Below are 21,571 nucleotides of genomic sequence, written 5' to 3'. Positions count from 1 at the left end.
CAGGCATGGCTCAAAGATTTTGTGACAAGGAGTAGAAAATGAAACAGTGCAGCTCCCAGCCCCCTTCCCCAACACACACACCTGTGCCTGAGCTCTGGCCCACCTCCCGCACATCTGTGCCCATGCCTGATGTTAGGAGACTTTCTCTGGGTCCACTGCCCAAAGGCTCTTGGTATAAACTTCTGATGAGAAGGCTGGGGCGGTCTGCACCAGGAAGGGGCAGCTCTGGCCACTGGCCTGCTCTGAGCAAGTTGGACACTCTGGGATCCTGGCTTAGGGACCACTCATGTATCGCTTCTCTGCTCTTCCTCCTCACCTCTAGCCCTTCTCTATGCGACCATCTTCGGGAACGTGACTACCATTTTCCAGCAGATGTACGCCAACACCAACAGGTACCATGAGATGCTCAACAGTGTCCGGGACTTTCTCAAGCTCTACCAGGTACCCAAAGGCCTGAGTGAGCGCGTCATGGACTACATCGTGTCCACCTGGTCTATGTCCAGAGGCATCGACACGGAGAAGGTAAGGAGTGCAAGGAGCTTGGGTAAACCACTTGTCTCTGCTTTCCTTGAGGGCATTGAGGCTCTCAAACTTGGCTGGGCTCAGAATTCACGTGGGTAGCTTTGGATTCCCAGGTCCTTCCTCCAGAGGTTTTGATTGCTTCCAGATGGCCTTACTCAAAGACTAGCAGTTGGCCATTATTTAAGAAATTGGAAAGGCAAAATGTGTCTCCTGGAGAAGAGGGAGCTGGAACTGCAATGTCCAGGACAGGATTTCCCAGTCTTGGGTCATGATAAGAATAAGGGCCGAGACAGGAGGGAGGCAGTTGGTGTCACTGATTTGTCCCTTTGCCGCGATTCCAAGCTAGCACAACACTGCCATGATCTCATCTTTATTCGGTCTTTTGATATTTTGTTGATTGTGGGGTTTTGCTTTGATTTTAAAAACATTGTATGATATGCTTCATCTCGATGCCGAATTTCTTTGTCACCCCCTTAAGTCGCCTGCCCAGGGCTCTTGCCCATGTGAGCTCACTGTACTCTAAATCCCAATAACAAGCCCAGCCACCATCCCAGATCTCTGGCAGGGGAACCGAGGAAGGCAGTGGGTAGGGACTCTAACACATGTTCAGTTCAGGTGATCTCACGCGCCAGACAAGCCTGGGACGCGCCCTCGGGAGGCGTGGGCCTTATCTCCCTGGGCATCTGCGTTCCCACTTGTAAAGCAGAGCGCATGCTAAATTCCTCCTGCTCTCTAACACTTGTACTATTTCAGATTCATTTCAATAAAGTACAGGAAATTGGCAGTACTAGGATGAAGATACAGTGGACTTTCTATTATTTATGAATTATCTTCTTTATATATTTTCTGGAAGCGAAGTTTTGAGCCCTGTTCAGTTTTTCTGTACTTCTCAGTCTTTCCAGAACTGCTTTATTACTAGTCTGTACATACTCAGGGAATGCTGATTCCTTTTCACTGTTAGAATTAGGAAACAGAAAGGTAACACAAGGCACATTCAAAGCCATGTTCAACAGGCTTTGGAATCGGTCTGCATGTTCCTCTTTTCCTCTATTAGAACAGACTGTTGAGAGCTAACTGCTTACAAAGAAAAATTGAACCGCATTTCACTGACCCTCAGGTTTGCAGGAATGCTGCTTCGGTTTTGTTGGCTCTCAGCCATGATAACTGAGACTCCCACAGCTCTATTCACCGTTGCTTGAGCATCACGAAGGGCTTTTGGTCAGGTTTCCCTGTGGCTGTCCCTTGCCTGGGCTTCATGACAGACATGGGAGGGACTTGCTGTCCTCCTTGTTTGAAGACAACCCAGTTCATTTTACTAACTGGCCCCGTCAGTGAGTGAAGGATGACACAGCCAAGAGTCGAACCCGTTTGCCTGACTTCAAAGCTCGTGCCCCAGCCCACCACCTTTTAAAAAATGTAAAACCCGTACTGGGAGGCAGAAAGAGGAGCCAGGTGAAGTTGTGCTGGTTTCCCGAAAGGGCCGGGAATTGCTGGGCTGTGCTTGGTCCCCGGCTTTGCCTGCCATCTGCTCCAATTGTGCCTACGCTTTCTGCTCTCTCATCAGTGGCCATAGGTTCTGTGGGTTCCTGGCAGCTGATGGAGCAGAAAGGAGCTTTGACCTCTGCCCTGGAGACTCTTTTCCCAGGCACTAGGGTGCTTTTATAAATCTGATTGTCTGGAAAGAAACTTTTCCCTCCCCTCCCCTTGGGGCTGGGCTGTGCAGCTGCCCTGGAAGAAGCACAGTCGGCATTTGCCCTCCCTCCCTGTCTTGCTTCCCACAGGGCCCTGAATTTGCCCCAGTTCTGGTCCAGATGGAAGGAGGGAGTCATTGAAGACACACTGTGCTAACTCTGCAGGGCCCAGCCAGACCAGGGTGGCTGCTGCTCCTGCCAGTGGCTGTGGCAGGCACTTGCTGGGGAGAGAACCAGTCTAGTGGCCTGGCCTCCCCCTTGGTGCCCCTCCCCTCCACTTTAGGTCAGCATAGGCAGTAGTGCCCGAGGAAGCCGGGCAGGGCATGGCAGTACTTGGCTCCTCTGATTTTACTGGTAATCAGCTGGTAACCTTGATCACATCACCTGTCTCTGGACCTCAGTTTCCAAATCTGTGGCACATGCAGACTAGATGACCTTCAAAAGCAGATGACCCTTTCTAGGCTCTCTTGGCTATAACCTTGTGGACTACAAAGCCTCCCTCGGGTGACCTCTTACAGCTGCTGCTGCTATCAGAGCATCAGAGACTGGAACTTACAGACAATGAGCACTCCTTTGTGGCAGGCTTTGTGCCAGGCTTTCTGTGTGACAGCTCATGGAACCCTCACAAAAATTCCACACAAGTTCAAAGAATGAAAACTTGACTAAGTATTGCTGCAAGTTCACATGTCCAGAGAATGCTGAGGCCAGAATTGAGTGCAGATCTGCCCGATACAGCAGAAGAGGCTGTGAGTCCATAGCGACACCTCCCAATGGCCTTTAGGGAGGCCCTCGGATCCCCGGGCTGGTATCTTCTCAGGGCTAAGCAGTAAGGAAGGCAGCCTTGGGGACTCCAGGCCAAGACCCGCCTCTGAGAGAGAAGTTGAAGGTGCTTCACCCACCCATGTGTAGCCAGTAGTCCAGAAAGGTGAAAATGCAGCAGTGTGAGATTCCTCCGCTGCAGATTCCCTCGCCTCATGCTGTGCTCTCTCTGGGCTCTGGGATCAGTGCCCATGAATAAAACGTTGCTGCACACCAAGACCTCAGTCACTAGCAGCCTCCACCAGCAAAGCCCAACTCAGAGGAAACCAAATACTTAAAAGTGCATTTACCTGGGGAGTAAATCTTGGTTCTGAACCATCTGGCACAGTTTTGACATGACACACATGTTCCCAGTCCCCGGGGATCTGGTTGGAGAGAACAAAACATGAATTGAATCTGCACTTCTGGAGAAGTCTTGTTTGTCAGGCATCTTGTGGAGGAAGGCAGTCAGTGGGCATTCTGTCCAAGCCCTGGCAATCTGAGCTCCTCCCTGCCTCGGAAGCCGTCCATCCTCATCCTCATCCTCATCCTCATCCTTACCCTCACCTCCTCCTCCAGCAACCCCACAGCAGGAATGCTGAGGCACCAGAGGAGGGGACCGGTGTGCACTGAGTCCCCTGAGAGTCCAGGCACTGTCCTGGGCAGTGTACTGGTAGATGCAATTCCATTTAATCTTCATGAGTTAATGTTAGCAGCCTGCATTTTGCAGGAGAAAAATGAGCTATATAACAGCGAAGTCACTGGCATAGGAGGAAGGTGGGGTTTCAGCCTTTGGACCTCTTTCCACTGCTATACCGCCATGCACAGGGGCCCAGCAGCACCCGAGAGGAGAGGTTGGAGAGAGGCTGCCCAGGGCCAGGTGAGGTTCGTGCTGGAGGAGCTGTTGGCTCCCAGAGCCAGGGAGAGTTCGGGTGCAGAGGTAAAGGGCTGTGCTAAGGCAGGGAAGCACTCGCTGAACACCTTTGATTGTGTGCTTTCTGCTTTGTCTCAGGCCAGAGTGGGAGAAATGATTACTTTAGAAACACTCCTGATTTCTCCATAAAAATCCACTTGTTTGCTTGAATGTGTCCTTTTGTTTGCTTAATGCTTGCTATATAAGGGACCTTGCAATGTTTTCTTAACAAAACTTTAGTCCAGGGAAAAATTTCTCCCTCTAGAAAAGGTGGGGAATTTTTCATTTCTTCAGAAGATGAAACCCACACAGCCTTCTACAGTTCCCATTTTGCTTTCAGAATGCTGCAGGTCAAACTACAAGCCCATTTGTTTTGTGCAGCTGCCTAGCCTAGGAGTTGCTTAGGATATGCAGAATCTAACTTTAAGCTCCCCAATTTTGTTCTACTTCCTGGCTGTATAACTTTGGGCAAGTTTACATACCTTCCCTATGCCCCAGTTTCCTCATCTGTAACTCGAGTAATAATACTACTACTTACATCATAGGATTTAAGTGGAGATGAGGTTAGTTAATGCATGTAGCATTTTGAAATATAAAATCACAACCCTCCTTGACTCTCTCTCTGTCTCTCTCTCTCCCTCTCGCTCTCTGTCTTTCTTTTTCTCTTCTATTCTTAGTACTTACCACTAAATTTATTTCTTTTATGTACTATCGGTCTGCTCTCACTGGATGAGAAGCTGCACCGGGCTGGGAATTTTGTCCATATCCGCAGAGCCCAGAGGATGCTGCTGTGCCATAGGCATTCAATGAATGGATGGGTTTAAAGTCAGTGCTGGCCAAGGCCCAGCTCACAGTGCACTCTGGATATTTCTTTATGTCTCTCTCCACATCCCACGCACATCCAGTCCGTCAGCCCCATCAGTTCAAACTACGTTATTTGGTCTAACATTACCCTACTCTGCTGTGGAGCACTAGAGCGTGTTCTTTCTTTCTAATTGTAATTTTGTACCTGTTGACACCCAATTTTCAGAATAGCTAGGAGAAAGTACTTTGAATATTCCTAACACAAAGGAGTGGTACCTTCTTGAGGGAATGGATGTGCTGATGGTCCCAATTTGGTTATCATATGTGGTATACGTAAATCAAACTGTCACACTGTGATGTCAGGAAATACAGTTGTTACACATCCATCTAAGTTGTGTTTGCTTGTTTCTGTGATCCGGACGTGGCCCCTCTCCCTGACCCCCGCTGGCATCCCCATCCGGGCCCCCAGCCCTGTCACCTGGATGCTGCAGGAATGGTCCAAGTGGATTCCTCGGCTCTTGCTCCACTCCAGTCCAGGCTCTCTAACCTCGCTGTGAAGCTGCAATATCTCCTTAAAATATAAGCTATAAATTAGCTTATTCCCCTGCTCAGAAGCCCTCGTGTTTCCCTGCCGTACACTAAAATCAAGGGCTGAGAAGTCCCTGTGGGGGAGCCCTCACGTGCTCTCTTGCCTGAGCCTCTCCTCTTCTTCCCTCATCTTTCACCTGGGCTGCAGCTCAGCCCCCTTGGGGCCTTTGTGTTTGCAGTCCCGCTGGAATGTTCCTTCCCATGGCCCACTACCAGACTGTGCAGATCTCAGCTGAAATGTCACCGCCTCTCGCCTTCCCTGGAGCCCGATCCGCAGCAGTCCCACATGGTCCTAGCCCTGACGCTCAGGCCCCTGTCCTGAGAGTTTGGCCCGGGTGGTTTTAGACTCTGCTTGTCTCTCCCGAAGAAGGGCAGCCCACAAGCAGAGGGCCTGGCTTCCTGCATGTTGCTACTCCCCTTGGGGTGCAGAGGGAAGTGGGTTAGAGGCCATAGGGAGACTCCTCATTCACTCTCTTGTGCCCCTCAGGTTCTGCAGATCTGTCCCAAGGACATGAGAGCCGACATCTGCGTGCACCTGAACCGCAAGGTGTTCAAGGAGCACCCGGCCTTCCGGCTGGCCAGTGATGGCTGCCTGCGCGCCCTGGCGATGGAGTTCCAGACTGTGCACTGCGCCCCCGGGGACCTCATCTACCATGCGGGAGAAAGCGTGGACAGCCTGTGCTTCGTGGTCTCCGGTTCCCTGGAGGTGATCCAGGATGACGAGGTGGTGGCCATCCTAGGTGAGTGATGCCCTGGTGGCTCAGGCCACCTCCACCTCACACACACTGCTGCGCAGGAGGGGCCAGCTGCTGTCTCCGCTCGTCTATCCAGTAAGGAACATCTGAGTGCCTATTTCCTTCCAGGTGACGTGTGAGGCAGTGGGAGTGTAGCAGTGAGAAAGATGGGCCTTGTCCTTCAGGGCCACCCAGACTAGGGAGGATGAGCAGACAACGGGCATTGCAGCACAGCAAAGGGGGCATTGGCTGAGCGTTCCTGGAAGGAATGACACCTAAGCTGAAATCCCAAAATGAGGGTGAGTTGGCATGGAGAAGAGGAGGAGAGCGGTATTCTAAGAGGGAACAGCGTGTGTAGAATCTTTGCAGAGAGAGACAGACGTGATTCACTCAGAAACGACAAGTTCCTCAGGGGGTCTGGAGCACAAAGCCCAGCTGGAGTGAGGCTGGAGGAGGAGCTGAGCCAAAGCCACATGAGGCCTTGGGTTTTATTTGAGGGAGAAAGACTTGGGAGCAGCAGAGGCTTGATCACGTCTGCACTTTGTGGAGATGGGAGTAGTTGCACCTCGGAAACTGTACGGGGTGGGGACAGGACCGGGAAACCAGGTTGCAGATGGCTATCTGGCTAGCAGGGGCCTGAACTACCCCTGGGGCAGCCGGAGAGCAGGTGGGACTGAGATGCTTAAGAAGCAGAATCAGCAGAACCTGATGCCAGGTCTGCTGTTGGGGAGAGGGAAGAGTCGGCGAGGACTGCAGAGTCTCACTTGGGCAGCGGGGAAACTGGCGCCCTGCACAGCAATGGGGAATGTTGGGGGGAGAACAGACATTGCGGATATCCTGGCATTCAGGCCATTGAACACCAGTGACTTGTGAGAAACCCCTCTGACTCCTGAGGTAGCTACAGAGGGCTCTGTCTCTCTACATCACCGGCAGGCAGCACCGGTGTCGCTTAGGGCCGTCTACTCGATGCCAAGAACCTTTCATAGAGATTCTCACTGAGCCCTCGCAGAATCCTCTGAAATGGCTTTGTTATCCCCACTTTGAAGATGAGAGGGTTACAGTTCAGAGGTGAAGGAAATTCCCCCATAGCTGGCGAGGTTCGTGGAGTCCCTCATTCCCACAGCTCTGCCCTGACCCACTTTGCCATACTTCGATCCTAATGATGATCAATGTCATACACTGGCCTTGGTGTTGCCAGGTACTGCTAGACATCATAGACATGTGTTTCATCTTTGACATAAATTTTCGGGAAACTGAGACAGGGAGGGATTTGGTTATATTAAAGACAGTTAAGAGGTGAACCACGGAGACAAAGATGCTGCTGTTTTCGAGCCCAGGCTGTGTTCCTTCTCGCCTCCTTGGTCCCCAGCCAACTGCTGCCTTGATTCCATTTTGCTCAGGCTGGCCCAGGGTGACGTACATTCCGCCAGCGTGTGCTGGTCAGAAGCGCTGTGACCAGGGCTGGGTTGGGGTGGAGACCAAGGTGCTGCCCATGTAGTGCTCTGGGTGCCCTGGTGTCCGCTGAGTGTACAGCCCAGTAGCTCTGCTCCTGCCTCCTCATCAGGGAGAGGGAGACGTGGCTGCCTGTGAGGAGCAGGGTGGGGTGTGTGTGTATGTAAAATAGTGCTCCAGTCTCTGCTGTCTCTACCTTTAATGCCCTAGGTAAAGAGAGCTGTAATTGATAGTAGCTGTCAGGATGTCTGCCTGGCTGAGCGAGTGAGCTCTGTCTTGAACTTGAATTTGAGTTAGCTCTGTGGTGTGCGGCATCTTCCATCCATTTCTCCAGTGATGACTCTCCACATGCCTTTCCAGTGAGTCTAGAACTCTAGAACTTCATACTAAAGCTCAGGACAACCCACCCTAACCACGTGACTATGGAGAGTTGCCTTGGACACCGGATCACAGAGGGATGATGGCGCTGAAGAGAGGTGAAGAAGGCGAATGACCACTTCCTGGCCCTCATTTCCCTTAGCCAAGGTTCTTGTGGGGAAGCAGCCAAGCTCTGATTCACTGTTGACTGCCTTAGTCCCTTGGCTGCTTCTCTCAAGCCCTCCTGGGCCTCCTGCCTGCCCCAGGCAGTGATAAGGATTAGACCTCTGAAATAGCCTTGTTGTTCTCAAGCTGTCCATGCTAGAAAAGCATTTGTGCTCTGCAGGAGGCAGGTTGGGTCCAGAGAGTAGGTCTGAGCTCCATAGGCTAAATAGCCTGTAAGAGGTCCCTGTTCTATAAAAGGGTGTGGCCAGTCCTTGGAGTCAACCTGTCCTTTGGGCCAGGAGGCACAGAGGTTCCAAGCCAGTTGCTCCCTCATCACTTCACTTTAGAGTTTTGTCGTGATGCTATTTTTCTCTCATTAACTTCTTCTCAATGAACTGAAATCAGTGTGTTCTTGCAAAGTGGTTCAGATATCAAATGGGTATCAGAGCTTGGTTGTAATTGTCCTTTGATACCCTTCCGTTCTAACCAAAACTTATCAAACACGTGTTGATGTCAGGCACTGTCATAGGGTTGGGTAGACAGCAGTGAACCAAATTGTATTCTACCTTTAACATACAACTACAGCGGAGGTGCCTGGCATTAAACAGACAAGCACACAGGTGCTTCCAGGGCCTATTGGTTGGGCAGTTACTGAGCAGCTACTACATATCCAGCTCCCATGAGAAGGGAGACTGCCCAGGGCGCCCTTAGTGTGGCCAGACTTCACCTGTCTCTTTCTTTTGCTCTCTGGTCTCTTGTCATTGTTCACTTATTTACACTCTGCTAATTTTCTTCCTCCTTCCAGTTCTAATATTCCACACCGTTCTCTGTTTAATTGTAGCACAGATCTAAGAATGATGAAAAGGGTCAGTACTCACAGCTGATTTTGTTTAGTATGTTGAAAATAGAGTCCCTTCTACCAAGAGCCTTTTGGACTTCACAGCAGCACCCTGCCACATGAAATGTTGCGTTGTTAATCGATAACATTCCTGTGTGCGCACAGCAGTACGCAGCATTCCTTATTTCTCCTGCTTCAGGGAATGCAGCCTGGTGTCCTCTATCAGATTCTGTTCTCTTTCATTTAAAAGTAATTGACCCTCGTGATCCACTAAATTGCTCTCTTGACAAGACTGAAGCCCACAATTTAGAAACACGGTCCCATAAATACAGATGGTCTCTCTCTCAGGCTGAAAGCCATGTAGTTCCCTGGGGCAGAGGGTATACTAGAAAACTCTTGTGATCTTTACCTCTGCTCTTCCATCTGCTTGAGTTTTGACATGGTATCCTCCCAATCTCCTTTTGGAATCCTCTTAAACATCATTTAATGGCATTGCAAATTAAGTTTCTTGGCTCCTTAAAATAAATCCAAGCTTTTACCATAGTATTTCATTCACCAGTTTTTTGTTGTTATTGTTCTTGTTTGGTGTTTTGAGAGCTATAGGGTCTTGCTACGTATTCCAGGCAGGCCTTGAACTCACAGTGATCCTCCTGCCTCAGCTCCCTGATGTTACATCACCACATCAGCTTGTTTTTAAAAGTAATTTTCTTCTAATACTTGTAGATGATGGAGTAAGAAGGTGTAGGTGCCACTTTGTGCCTGCCCAGGTGTGCTGTTAGCATCTCCGTGTAAGTCTGTACTTGGTGTTCTGGTACCTGACCCACACCCCTGAGTTACAGACCAGCACCAGGGCTGTGTTTGAGCATGATAAACCTCTCCCTGTTTCTCTCTTCTAAGTGCCGTGTGATCTCATTTCGCTGTGATTCAGTGTTATTGTAGTGACTTTCATGGGCTTTGTGTCTTGACACTTAATTTGTATTTTAATCGTGGATTATCCTGTATCTTTTCTTTTTGTTTTTGTCATTGTTTTGTTTTGTTCTGTTCTGTGTGGAGTGCTGCCAGGAGGCTGGATCTGGAGCTGTGGTACAGCTGCAGCCTGCAGAAGTTACTCTATTGGCCAAGAGTCTCCAAAGGCTTCTCTTTTCCCGCTGCATTGCTTCCATTGGTCACGCCTCCCTCCTGTGTGCCGAGACCCATGGTTTGCATAGCTCAGTATCTGAGCTACTTTTTTCTCATTGCTGAGACAAAGGGGGAAAGGTTATTTGGCTCACAGTTTGTGGAGGTTTCAGTCTGTAATTGGCTGGCTCCAAGGCAAGATTGCACGGCAGAGGAGAAAGAGTCCATGGCAAGCAGAAGACAGCAAAAGCAACAAGGAGCCTCGGCAGCGTCTGTCTGCCCCTTTCATCTTATCCAGGCTACATAGGGCAGGCGGCCTCACACCCTTCATCCTAGTGCCCTGAGCCTAGCACGGAATCAGTTCCAGTGTCACACACTCTACATCCAGCCGCCTCTGAAAAAGCCCTAGTTATGACCGCCTGAGGCTTTGGGGACATCAAGACACAGCCCTCACACGTGGCGTGGAGTGCATAGCCCAGAACACGGAGTGTGCCCCGGCTGTTTACTGAGTGGGTGGAATTGACAGTCAGGCAAAGGCTGGGCTGGGAAGGGCCGGGGTCTGGACTTTATCTTCTGGTGATGAGGGGCCGGAGAGAGAAAGGGGAGTGAAGTGCAGATTTGGGTCCACAAATGTAGAGTCATGGACAGAGGCAAGCGAGGAGGGCCCAAGAAAGGCACCAGAGGGAGATGGAGATGGAGGTGGAGAGGCACAATCCAGAGCTCTCAGGGCAGGGAGAAGCTCCAGAATTCAGGAGGCGGGGAGAGGAGAGGCAGCAGTTTCCGGTGGGGACTGGAGAGTCCACAGCCATGGGAGGAGAAAGAGGAGGAAGGAGGAAGAGGAGAGAGGATGGGCTTGTTCTGTTGTCTGCAGTGATTTTTGGAACAGATCCAGACAGCTCTCAAGGAGAGAAACCCCTCTTGTCTTCTGGGGGGGCCAACGCATTGCCTGGGTGTGGGGCTGGGGCTGCCCTGGGGAGGGTCGGTGGGCAGACTTGCTCCGTGTGACTTCTGCTTGCACTGAATTAGAGTAGGATGCACGCGCACATTCTCCCCAGCTGGACAGGAGAACTCTGTTCACAGGCGATACTGTTTTCTTTAATATGACAGCTTATCTTTGCTTAGTTAGCTTCTTTGGGTCCATTAACCTTGATTGGATATTAATGCAGCATCTGTTTATTTAGCAATTGCAGCAACATATCATGTGTTAGTCTCCCCGGGGTATAAAACATCCTTGTTTTGTAGGAATATTCTGTTAAATTGCGCAAGACAAATGTATGCTCGGTAACAGTGAGTGACACAGTGCTCCTTTCTGTGAGTGAGTGGGGAACGTTCATGGAGGAGACAGAAGCTGGCCTGGGACGGGGGTGGGGGGATTCAGACTGGGTCGCCCCGGGAAGAGCTTCACTGCCTCTCAGGACTAGGGTGGGGCCCACACGCGGGCAGCGGGGCTGCAGCGGACACACACTCAGCCAGGAGCAGTGAGCGCGGTGAGCACAGGGCTGAGCTGTGATGTGCGCAGTACCCCGGCCCAGCCCTGGCCTCCCGGCTCCGCTCCGTGGTGCCGCCTTGGAGACGGCCCAGCCCAGCAGCCCCGAGTACGAGTCTGCCCGTGTGGCTGGGGGACCGCGCTGTGCGAAGCGGTGCTCCAGGCAGCCGTGACTTGAGGTTTGTGGGGTGGAGTGGGACGGTGGACGTGGGCAGGGCATGGGGCGAAGGGCCAGGCAGGCACCCGCTTATCCCTGAGCTTACGCCACACGACGCTGTGAGTTTTCAGCCTCTTTAGGGTCCTACCAAATGGCAGGGTAAAGTTCTTAGGGACCCACGTGCAAGGCAGTGAGGCTGTTGCCTGGGACAGAGTCTGTAAAGGTGGAGCAGGGGTTTGGGGGGGGGGGGAGTTCCGGACGGAAATGATCGCGAGGGGCAGGCCTGGGCAAGCACAGTGTGGGCGGGTTATGAAACCTCGGGACCGGCTCTGGGACTGGAGCTGAGAGCCCCGTGGGTCAGCCGTGAGACAGAGGGCTAGAGGGGCAGCAGCGAGACAGAGGGCTAGAGGGGCAGCAGCGAGACAGAGCGCTAGAGGGGCATGTTGAGCCAGTCCGTGCATGGCTGTACATGACAGCAATAGGAGCTGGACCCTGGGAACCCACCAGCGATACTGAGGAGGCATTGACACCGTTAGAACTGTGATGTCTCAAGATTAATGAATGGGACAGAGAGACAGGAGGCTGCTTGGTAACTATGGCTTATGATAGAAATGAGGAATAATACAGTGTGGACAGTAAAGAGGGAGGCAGAAAGGGGGTTTGTTCCCAAATAAAATTCAGGCCTGCTAGTTAAATTAAAATTTCATCCAAATAACAAATAATCAGTCACTGAGCCCTGGGAAAGGCGAAGGTTCAAAGGGAGTTTGAGATGCCCCTGTCGCCCTGGTCCTGTGACCTCAAATTGGCCTGGGCTAAAACATCAGAAGACCCTGCGGTTGCTGCAGATCAACAGTCCCCACTGGAGAAAAAGATCTTGAACCTAGGTGGGATGCATACAACAGCAGCACGATACTTGATAACTCAGAAACATCAAGAGGAGTATGAAACACTCCGTAGGGAGCAGGCTCGTTCTCTTGACTACTGGCTTGCCAAAGCACAGTCCTACTGTAATAAAAGAACAATGGACATAGTAGAAAAAGAGGCAATGGGCAATGAAATGAAGATGAAAATGGAGGAGGAAACAATGCAAAGCGTAGAGGAACAAAAGCATTACTATGTAATACCTGAGAGAGAGAGGGAACAGATAGAAAGGCACATACATCGAACAGGCCAGGCCACAGGATTTAAGAACAGAACATTTAGACAGCCACAACCCCTCAGTGAAACCTTACCAGAAGCTATGCCAGAAAAGCATGGTATCCAGAAAACACAGAGAAGAAAGCAGGTAAATGAAAGAGAACAGATGCAAATTAAGGATCACCAGGAACACATGATTCGAGGGAGAGAACTTAGCAAAGACTCAAGGAAAGAATCTGGAGAAAAAGCCACAGCCAGCCACCTACATGTGAAAAGCGTGGGAGAGCACAGAAAGGCATCAAGGAGCTTGAGAGTCACTGCATATCCACTTTTCCAGCCATGCAGTAGAAGTCGGGTGCAAGCGACTGCTCTTATGGAAAAGCCTCAGACTAGAGAGGAAGTGGATACAATTCTAAAACCAAGTGAAAGAAGACGCTTGGCTCTACCCCCCTTTTGGGACATCAAGTAGGAAAATTAAACATCAATAAATGTCGGTAAAGTTTCAATGCTTTTGTGGCGAAAAAAACCCCAAATAACAAATAATCACTAACATAAGTTTTCCCCAAATTTTGCACAAGAAATATTTTTGAAGGAAACTGTTCATTCATTACAATTAGTTCTACCTGGACATCCCATATTTTTATTTGCTGAATCTGCCATGTTTTGTTGGGAGGGGCAGGTGGTGAAACGTCACTAAGGTTGTACATAAAGGAAGTGGCGGGGAACAGGAGGTGAGAGAGAGGTGCTTCTGGCATCGGGACGAGCGGGAGGGAAGTGGGAGGTGTGCGCTGGTGTGCCGCAGGCTGATCAGACCTCCAATCACCTGACCCAGGGTAGGGCGGGTGGATGACAAAAGACAAGATCTTAGTGCACAATTGGGGCCCAGGACGGTCGAGCTCTTACCAGGCTGACAGTCTCCCAGAGCTGCCACTACTTACTGAACATGTGGCGTCTAGAAGGGGTACGGGGCCGTGCAGGGAATAGTGGAGCAGAGCACTGAGCAGGTTCCTAGCAACAAGGGAATGCAATATTCCAGCAAGAACAGCTCATAGATTAACGGGACATTTTTCACCCATAGATTAATTTCTGCCTGTAAAGGAGTTTTGTGCATGACTCATGCTGCCCTTAGCTGCAGTACTGCCTTGCCATCCAAGACGTCACAGCGTCATGGATCAGAGACCCCCGCTGTGACCAGTGGTGTGGGGAGCTGTTCCCTTCCCACTCCAGCTGCTGGCTCTTCAGGCTACCACTGTGGGCTAACAGGCAGACTCTGACTTCTCATACGACAAGCCAGTGTATGAATTTTCAGTCGCTCAGGGTGGCCTCCATCACTGGTGATAGATGTCGAAGCCCAGGAAGAGGAAGCCACAAGCTTCCGCCAGGTCAGTTGCGTCTAAAGACCAATAAGGGGTTTGAGTGAGGGCTCCAGTATTACTCGGAAAGTTGGGGCTGGAGCCAGGAAAAGAAGCGAGGGCTTAAGATAGAGATTTAAGATGTAAAGGAAGGAATATGAAATGCTAAAGAGAAAAGAAAAGACACAGAGAGGACATGTCAGTGTTTTCTTTTTTTTTGTTTTACATTTTATTCTATTGGTACATTTTAGGTGTACAATATACTGACATTCATCGTTGGAAATTGGCACCGTCACATAGTCTCTCTTGGTTCTTATTTTTCCCCCTTCCCCTGCCCTCCCTTCACCCCCTCCACCCCTCCCTGTTTACAAAGACTTTGTTCCTATTTTTCCATTTTCTCATGTTAATTCCATTCCCTTCTTTCCTTTCCCCTAGCCCTCCCACTTCCTTCCCCTTTGCCCCTTTTCTTCCTATTTCACATTACCTATTATACCTTTTAGTCCTGATTTACACTTTCAGTTTCTCACACCAGAGAAACTATTTAGTATTTATTCATGTGTGTCCTATTTATTTCACTCAACAGTATTGTCTCAATGTGCATCCATTTAGCTATAAATGTCTCTAATTTCTTATTTTTTATGTCAGTAGTACACAATTTTATTTTAAAAAAAAAAAACCCCCCACACACATTTTCTTTATCCAGTCTCCAGTTGATGGGCATTTGGGCTGTTTCCAAGTTTTAGCTATTACAAACTGCGCTGCTATGAACATGGGTGCACATATATCACTGTGGTCTGATTCTTTTAATTCTTTGGGGAAGATCCCCAGCAGGGGAATAGCTGGGTCAAATGGGACCTCCAGTCGTAGTTCTTTGAGGTATTTCCATACCGATTTCCACAGTGGTTGCACCAGTCTACACTCCCACCAGCAGTGGAGCAGTGTTCCTCTTTCCCGACAGGCCCGTCAGCATTTGTTATTGGTTGATTTCATGATAGCAGCCATTCTTTCTGGAGTGAAGTGGAATCTCAGTGTTGTTTTCATTTGCATCTCTCGAATGACCAGTGATGTTGAACATTTTTTCATATGTTTATTTGCTATTTTTACTTCTTTGAGAAATGTCTGTTCATTTCAGATGCCCATTTTTGGATGGGGACTTTAAATTTGGGAGGTCTGATCTTTTTAAGTTCTTTATAGATTCAAGATAGTAGACCTTTGTCTGAGGAAAGCAGGTGAAGATTTTTTCCCACATTGTGGGTTGTCTTTTCACACTGCTGGTGGTTTCTCTTGCTGTGCAGAAGCCTTTTAATAAGAAGAGATTCCACTTGTTGATTGTTTGTGCTAGTTCACAGGCAACTGAGGTTTTTGTCATAAAATCTTTTCCTACACCAATGGCTTCAAGAGTTCTACCTAACCTTTGTTCCAGCCAATTCAGTGTTTCTGTTTTAATATTTACATCTATAATCCATTTTGATTTTAGTTTAGTGCATGGTGAGAGATATAGGTCTAGTTTTAATCTTTGACAAGTTGAAACCCATTTATTCCAGCACCATTTATTAAAGAGGCTATCTTTCCCCCAGTGAGAGTGTTTGGCTACTTTGTCAAAGATGAGGTGGCTGAGTGTGTCTGGAGTTGTTTCTGCATCTTCTAATCTGTTCCACTGGTCCTCAGTTCTGTTTCTTAGCCAGTACCATGCTGTTTTTATCACAGTAGCTTTGTAGTATAGTTTCAAGTTGGGGGTTGTGGTACCTACCCCCTGCCATGTCTCTGTTACCTAGAATTGCTTTTGCTATTCTGGGTCTCTTCTTGTTCCAAATGAATTTTTGGATTGTTTTCTCAAGGTCCATGAAGTATGCTGCTGGGATTTCAATTGGGATTGCATTGAATCTATATAGTAGTTTTGGAAGTATGGCCACTTTCGCTATGTTGATTCTTCCTACCCAGGAGCAGGGGATGTCTTTCCATTTTCTGATATCATCTTCAATCTGTCTTTTTAGAGTGCTATAGTTTTCAGAGAAGAGGTCTTTGATTTCTTTCGTTAGATTGATTCCTAGGTATTTCAGTGTTTTGGATGCTATTGTGAAAGGAATTGTTTGCCCTATTTCTGTCTCAGTGAGTCTATTGTTCGTGCAGAGGAAAGCTATTGATTTTTGTGTGTTGACCTTGTAACCAGGGTACTTGGCTGAATTTGGTTATTAAGTCTAGAAGACTTTTGGTGGAGTTTTTAGGGTCTTCTATATAAAATATCATGTCATCTGCAAATAATGACAATTTGACTTCTTCATTTCCTATCTCTTTTTTTTTTTTTTTTTTTACCAGGGATCGAACTTGGGTCCTTGCGCTTGTGCAGCAGGTGGCGAAACCACTGAGCCAAATCCCTGGCCCTTCATTTCCTATCTTTATTTGTTTTATTTCTTTCCCTTGTCTAATTGCCATGGCTAATGTTTCCAAAACTATATTGAACAGGAGTGGTGATAGTGGGCACCTTTGTCTTGTCCCTGATTTTACTGTGAAGGATTTCAGTTTTTGACCATTTAATATGATATTGGCTGTTGGTTTTTCATAGATGGCTTTTTATCAGATTGAGGTAGAGACCATCAATTCCAATTTTTTGTAGGGTTTTTATCATAAATGCATGTTGGATTTTGTTGAATGCTTTTTCTGTGTCTATGGAGATGATCATATAGTTTTTGTCCTTGGCTGTATTGATATAGTGTATTACATTGATTGATTTGCGTATATTGAACCATCCTTGCATCCCTGGGATGAATCCCACTTGGTCAGGGTGTATGATCTTCTTGATGATCTTCTGCATTCTGTTTGCCAGTATCTTAGTAAGGAGTTTTGCATCAATTTCATTAGTGAGATTGGCTTATAGTTTTCTTTTTCGGTTGGGTCTTTCTCTGCTTTGGGGATCAAGGTGATGCTTGCTTCCAGGAATGAATTTGGGAGTATTGCTTCCCTTTCAATTCCATTGAAGAGTTTCAATAGTAGTGGCAGTAGTTTCTCTCTAAATGTCTCATAGAATTCAGGGGTGAAGCCATCAGGACCCTGGCTTTTCTTAGTTGGTAAGTTTTTAATTACATTTTCAATTTCATTTATTGACATTGGGTTGTTTAGAATTTGTAGGTCTTCTTTTTTCAACTTTGGTAATTCATACATATCTAGGAACCCGTCCCTTTCTTCTGTGTTTTCCATCTTATTGGCATATAGGTTCTCAAAGTAGGTATTTATGATCCTCTGGATTTCTACTGGGTCCATTGTAATTTCACCCTTTTCATTCCTAATTGCATGGATTTGGGCTTTTTCTTTTCTTTTTCTGATAAGGTTGGCGAGGGGTTTGTCAATTTTGTTGATTCTTTCCAAGAACCAACTCTTGGCTTCATTCATTTTTTGTATATTTCTCTTAGTCTCATTGCCTTGAGTTCTCCTCTGATCTTTGTAATTTCCTCCCTTGTTTGAGCTTTGGGTGTGTCCTGCTCTTCTTGTTCTAGAAAGTTGAGGTTCAGCATCAGGTTATTTAATTGGGCTCATTCTGTTTTCCTAATATGTGTATTCATTGCTATGAATTTCTCTAGTAAGACTAATTTCATTGTGTCCCATAGAGTCTGATATGTTGAATTGTCATTGTCATTTAATTGAAGAAACTGTCTGATTTCTTCTTTAATTTCCTCTGTGACCCATTGGTTATTCAGAAGTGTGTTGTTCACTTTCCATGTGTTTATGAAATTTTTGCAGTTTCTTTTGCTGTGGATCTCCAATTTCATGGCACTATGGTCTGCTAATGTACAGGGGACAATTTCAATTCCTTTGGACTTAAATGTGTTCTATGAGCAAGTATGTGGTCTATTTTGGAGAACGACCCATGTGCAGCTGAAACGAATGTGTATTCTGATTTTGTGGGGTGGAATACTCTGTAAACATCTGTTAAGTTCATTTGTTCAAATGTTCGATTGAGTTCTAGTATTTCATTACTTATTTTTTGTCTAGTTGATCTATCTATTTGTGACAGTGGGGTATTGAGGTCCCCCACTACTGTTGTATTAGTGCATATATGACTTTTCATGTCCATTAGTATTTGTTTTATATAGTTGGGTGACTAGCGTTTGGTGCATAGATATTTATGATTGTCATCTCTTCATTTTGGAGTGTTCCCTTTACAAGGATGTAGTGTCCTTCTTTGTCTCTCTTAATCAGCGTTGGTTTGAAATCCACTTGATCTGCAAAGAAGATAGCTACTCCTGCTTTTTTTCAGGTTCCCGTGGCATGGAGTATTGATTTCCACCCTTCAACTTTCAGTGTATGAGTTTCTTTTTGAATTAAGTGTGTTTCTTGTATGCAGTATATTGTTGGATTTTGCTTCTTGACCCATTCTGCCAGTCTATTTCTTTTGATTGGTGAATTGAGACAATTAACATTGGTGTTTATAACTGATACATATTGACTTATCATTGTCATGACTTTTTCTTTTTGTTGTATTCTCCCCCTTTGCATTTAATTTCTTGTCATGCCTGGTTGATTCATTCTGTTGGGCTTCCTGGGGTTGTGATCCTCATTGTCTTTTCTTAGGACATTGTCTAAAATTTTTTGGAGTGCTGGTTTGGTATTTATGAAGTTCCTAATGTGCTCTTTGTCATGAAAGTATCTTTTTTCTACATCAATTTTGAAAGATAGTTTTGCAGGGTACATCAATCTGGGTTGGAGGCTGTTTTCCTTTGGGCCTTGGAATATATCACTCCAAGCTCTTCTTTCCTTGAGTGTTTGTGTTGAGAAGTCTGCTGTGATTCTGATGGGCTTTCCTTTGTATGTGATTTGTTTCTTTTCTCTAACTGCTTGTAGAACTTTGTTCTTCTTTTGAGTTTCTGGAATCTTACAATAATATGCCTATGTGTCGATTTTTTTGATCAAGGCTATTTGGAGTCTGATATGCCTCGCTTATCTGTATGTCAAGTTCTTTTCCCCTGCTTGGGAAGTTTTCTGCCATTACTTCTGTGAACAGTTTTTTTTTAATGTCATCTGCACTCTGTCCTGTTTCTTCTTTGACTCCAGTCAGTCTTACGTTATTCTTCTTTGCATCATCTAGCAGCTGCTGGATTGATTTCTCATAGTCCCTTACAATTTTGAAGCAATTTTTCTTTTCCAATTTTTCTTTTTCATGAAATTCTGTCCTCACATTGGCTCATTCTGCTGTGTAGACTTTCAATGGAGTTTTTAATCTCCTGGAAATCTGTTTGCATCTGTTTTATGGATTCCATTTGTTTCCTATGTTGGGATTCCATCATGTTCCTCAGATCCTCTATTTTTTTATCTGTGTCCTCTCTAGATTTATTAATCATGTCTTGCACTATGAGCACAATCTCTGCTGTTATCTGAGAAATTATTTCTGATTTCATTTTTTCCAGATCCTCTTATGTTGCCAGTTCAGGGAGTCCAGGTGGTTGAGTATCAGAGAGTTCCATCTAATTTCCCTTTGAGGTTGCTGTAGGTCATCTGGAAGACTGCTTTTGAGACTTCTGTGACTTCTCATTTCGACGGGGGTGGGTGGGGGGTGGGTGGGGGGTGGGTGTGGGTGGTGTGTGCTGTTGGTGCCTGTGCAGTTCACCTCCTCTGTGCTGGGAGTAGTGGTACGGTGGCCCAAAAGTCACTTGGTCTGCGCTGTGAGCAGTGCTATGGCAGCCCGTGTAAATATTTTTCTAAAGGATCAAGTATTTCACACTGTTTGTAAGGAAATGGAAGTGTAACCATTCAAAATTCTCCTGAGGAATTTTAAACATTAGAAATTCCTATGGTAGGTAAACTACAATTTGAATGCAATATGCCAGGCTTGTGAGGGAAGAAAAAATTTCTGTAGATGGAAGCCTATAGACATCTTCACCAGCATGTTATAGTGAATGTCTTGTAGAGGTGACTGTGTGGCAGATTTTAATTTTCTTTTATATATTTGTCTGGCTTTCAAGTTTTCTTTAAAAGTGCATATGCTACATTCAAAATGAGAAATTTAAAAATATTTCACATAGATCTTGAAGTCAGCATCATTTCAAGTTTCATAGATGCTTTTGATTATTAGTATATTATTTATTTATTTATTTGGATACTAGGGATCAAACTCGGGACCTTGCGCTTGCGAGGCAGGTGGTGGAAGCACTGAGCTAAATCCCCGGCCCTAGTATATACTTTAAAAGAATATTTTTCAAGTAGATGTGTTGATAGCATTTTGTTTACTCTTTATTGACCTGGTCTTTAGACGAAAAAGTCATGTTTTAGTTTGTGCCCCAGCCCCTCCCTTGGACAGTTTCTGGAGAGGACAGCCAGGCAGTGAAGACAGAATGGCTCAGACCACAAAGGTTCAACCCACGCAACGGATTTGTGTGAGTCCTCATTATCTTAGAACTTCACAGAGATGTTTTGCAAGATTCCTGTGAGCTGGGGTAGGTGCAGGGGGTGTCCATTACATGACCCACTGTGACCCATACTGCACATTGTCCTGGGTGCCTGTTGAGACTGTTGAGTGGACATCACTGCCAAGTAACAGTATGGTTTGCTCCCAGCGTGGGAGGAGGCTATACCTAGTAGTCTCTTACTCCAATCAAGTGTCTGCATTCGTACTGCTGTTCTGTTGGCTGAAGTGCTACCATAATCTATACTAGCGAGGTGCTGTAGTGTGAATAATCTAGACCTTCAAAAGCAAAACAAGACTTCTAGGGCGTCATGCCCAATTTTATCTGACGGAGAGAGGGTGGGGGTAGAGACCAGATTATTCTGCTTATGCTTAAGCAATTTAAAAAATTAGTTTTCAGTCCCTGAAGAAACTGGGAATTATGTATATTACAGCTATTATAGTAGATCTTTTTAAAGGAAATCTTCATACTCTAGTGTCCAAACAGAGGGGTTGGTTGAATCATAAATAATGCTCAATCAGAACAGTTATTATGCTTTAAGGTTTTATTGGCATAAAAGTATTTCTGATGTAGTTTTAAATGTGGAAAAGCAGAATGTATAATTATATATAGTAATCTCAGCTACATAAACATGCATATGTACATTAAAGAAAGGTGAAAAATGTACCAAAATGTATAACTAAAGTTTTATGAATGGTAACCGTAAGAGTGATTTTTATTTCCTGTTTTTCCATGCTTCAGTTTTCTGTAATGAGCTTGTGTTCTTTTATAAACAACTAGAAGGAGAAAAATAAAGTTAATTTTCAGTTATCATCTGTAGGGATCTTGGAAAGTTTTCACCAGCTTTCAGGGAAAGACTTGTGATCTGTTTGCTTGGTAGAGGCTTCTTGTAATTTAAATTTTATCCAGTTGCATTTGGGATGAACAAATGGTGTTGTCTAGTTGTGGTGTTGTCTAGTCACTGTTGAACGCAAGCATTTGCATGTGAGCCCCATGCAGGTAGAGACAATAGCTTTGTGCTTAGGCTTAGCATGGCCCTACAGGGAACACTGATGATCCATATTTT

The 21,571-nt window shown here is 46.5% G+C and overlaps 1 protein-coding gene and 1 pseudogene across 6 annotated transcripts in view; both read left to right on the top strand.

Moving 5' to 3' along the window:
• Window positions 1-21,571, top strand: part of Kcnh1 (potassium voltage-gated channel subfamily H member 1) — a 334,166-nt gene that overhangs the window by 228,152 nt on the left and 84,443 nt on the right. For all 6 annotated transcript variants that reach the window (XM_004861998.4, XM_004861999.4, XM_021242471.2 and 3 more), the window contains exons 8-9: window positions 323-522; window positions 5,804-6,056. In XM_004861998.4, coding sequence (XP_004862055.1) covers window positions 323-522; window positions 5,804-6,056 — 453 coding nt within the window. The remainder of the gene's footprint in view (window positions 1-322; window positions 523-5,803; window positions 6,057-21,571) is intronic.
• Window positions 11,893-14,459, top strand: LOC147823206 (putative uncharacterized protein ZNRD1-AS1 pseudogene; annotated as a pseudogene).

This window comes from Heterocephalus glaber, unplaced genomic scaffold (genome assembly GCF_053883595.1).
Source record: "Heterocephalus glaber isolate CG9 unplaced genomic scaffold, H.glaber_assembly_v1.0 deba00001600, whole genome shotgun sequence".
Lineage (NCBI taxonomy): Eukaryota > Metazoa > Chordata > Mammalia > Rodentia > Bathyergidae > Heterocephalus > Heterocephalus glaber.
The sequence above is the reverse complement of the archived record's forward strand: the minus strand, read 5'-3'. Positions and strand labels throughout refer to the sequence as shown.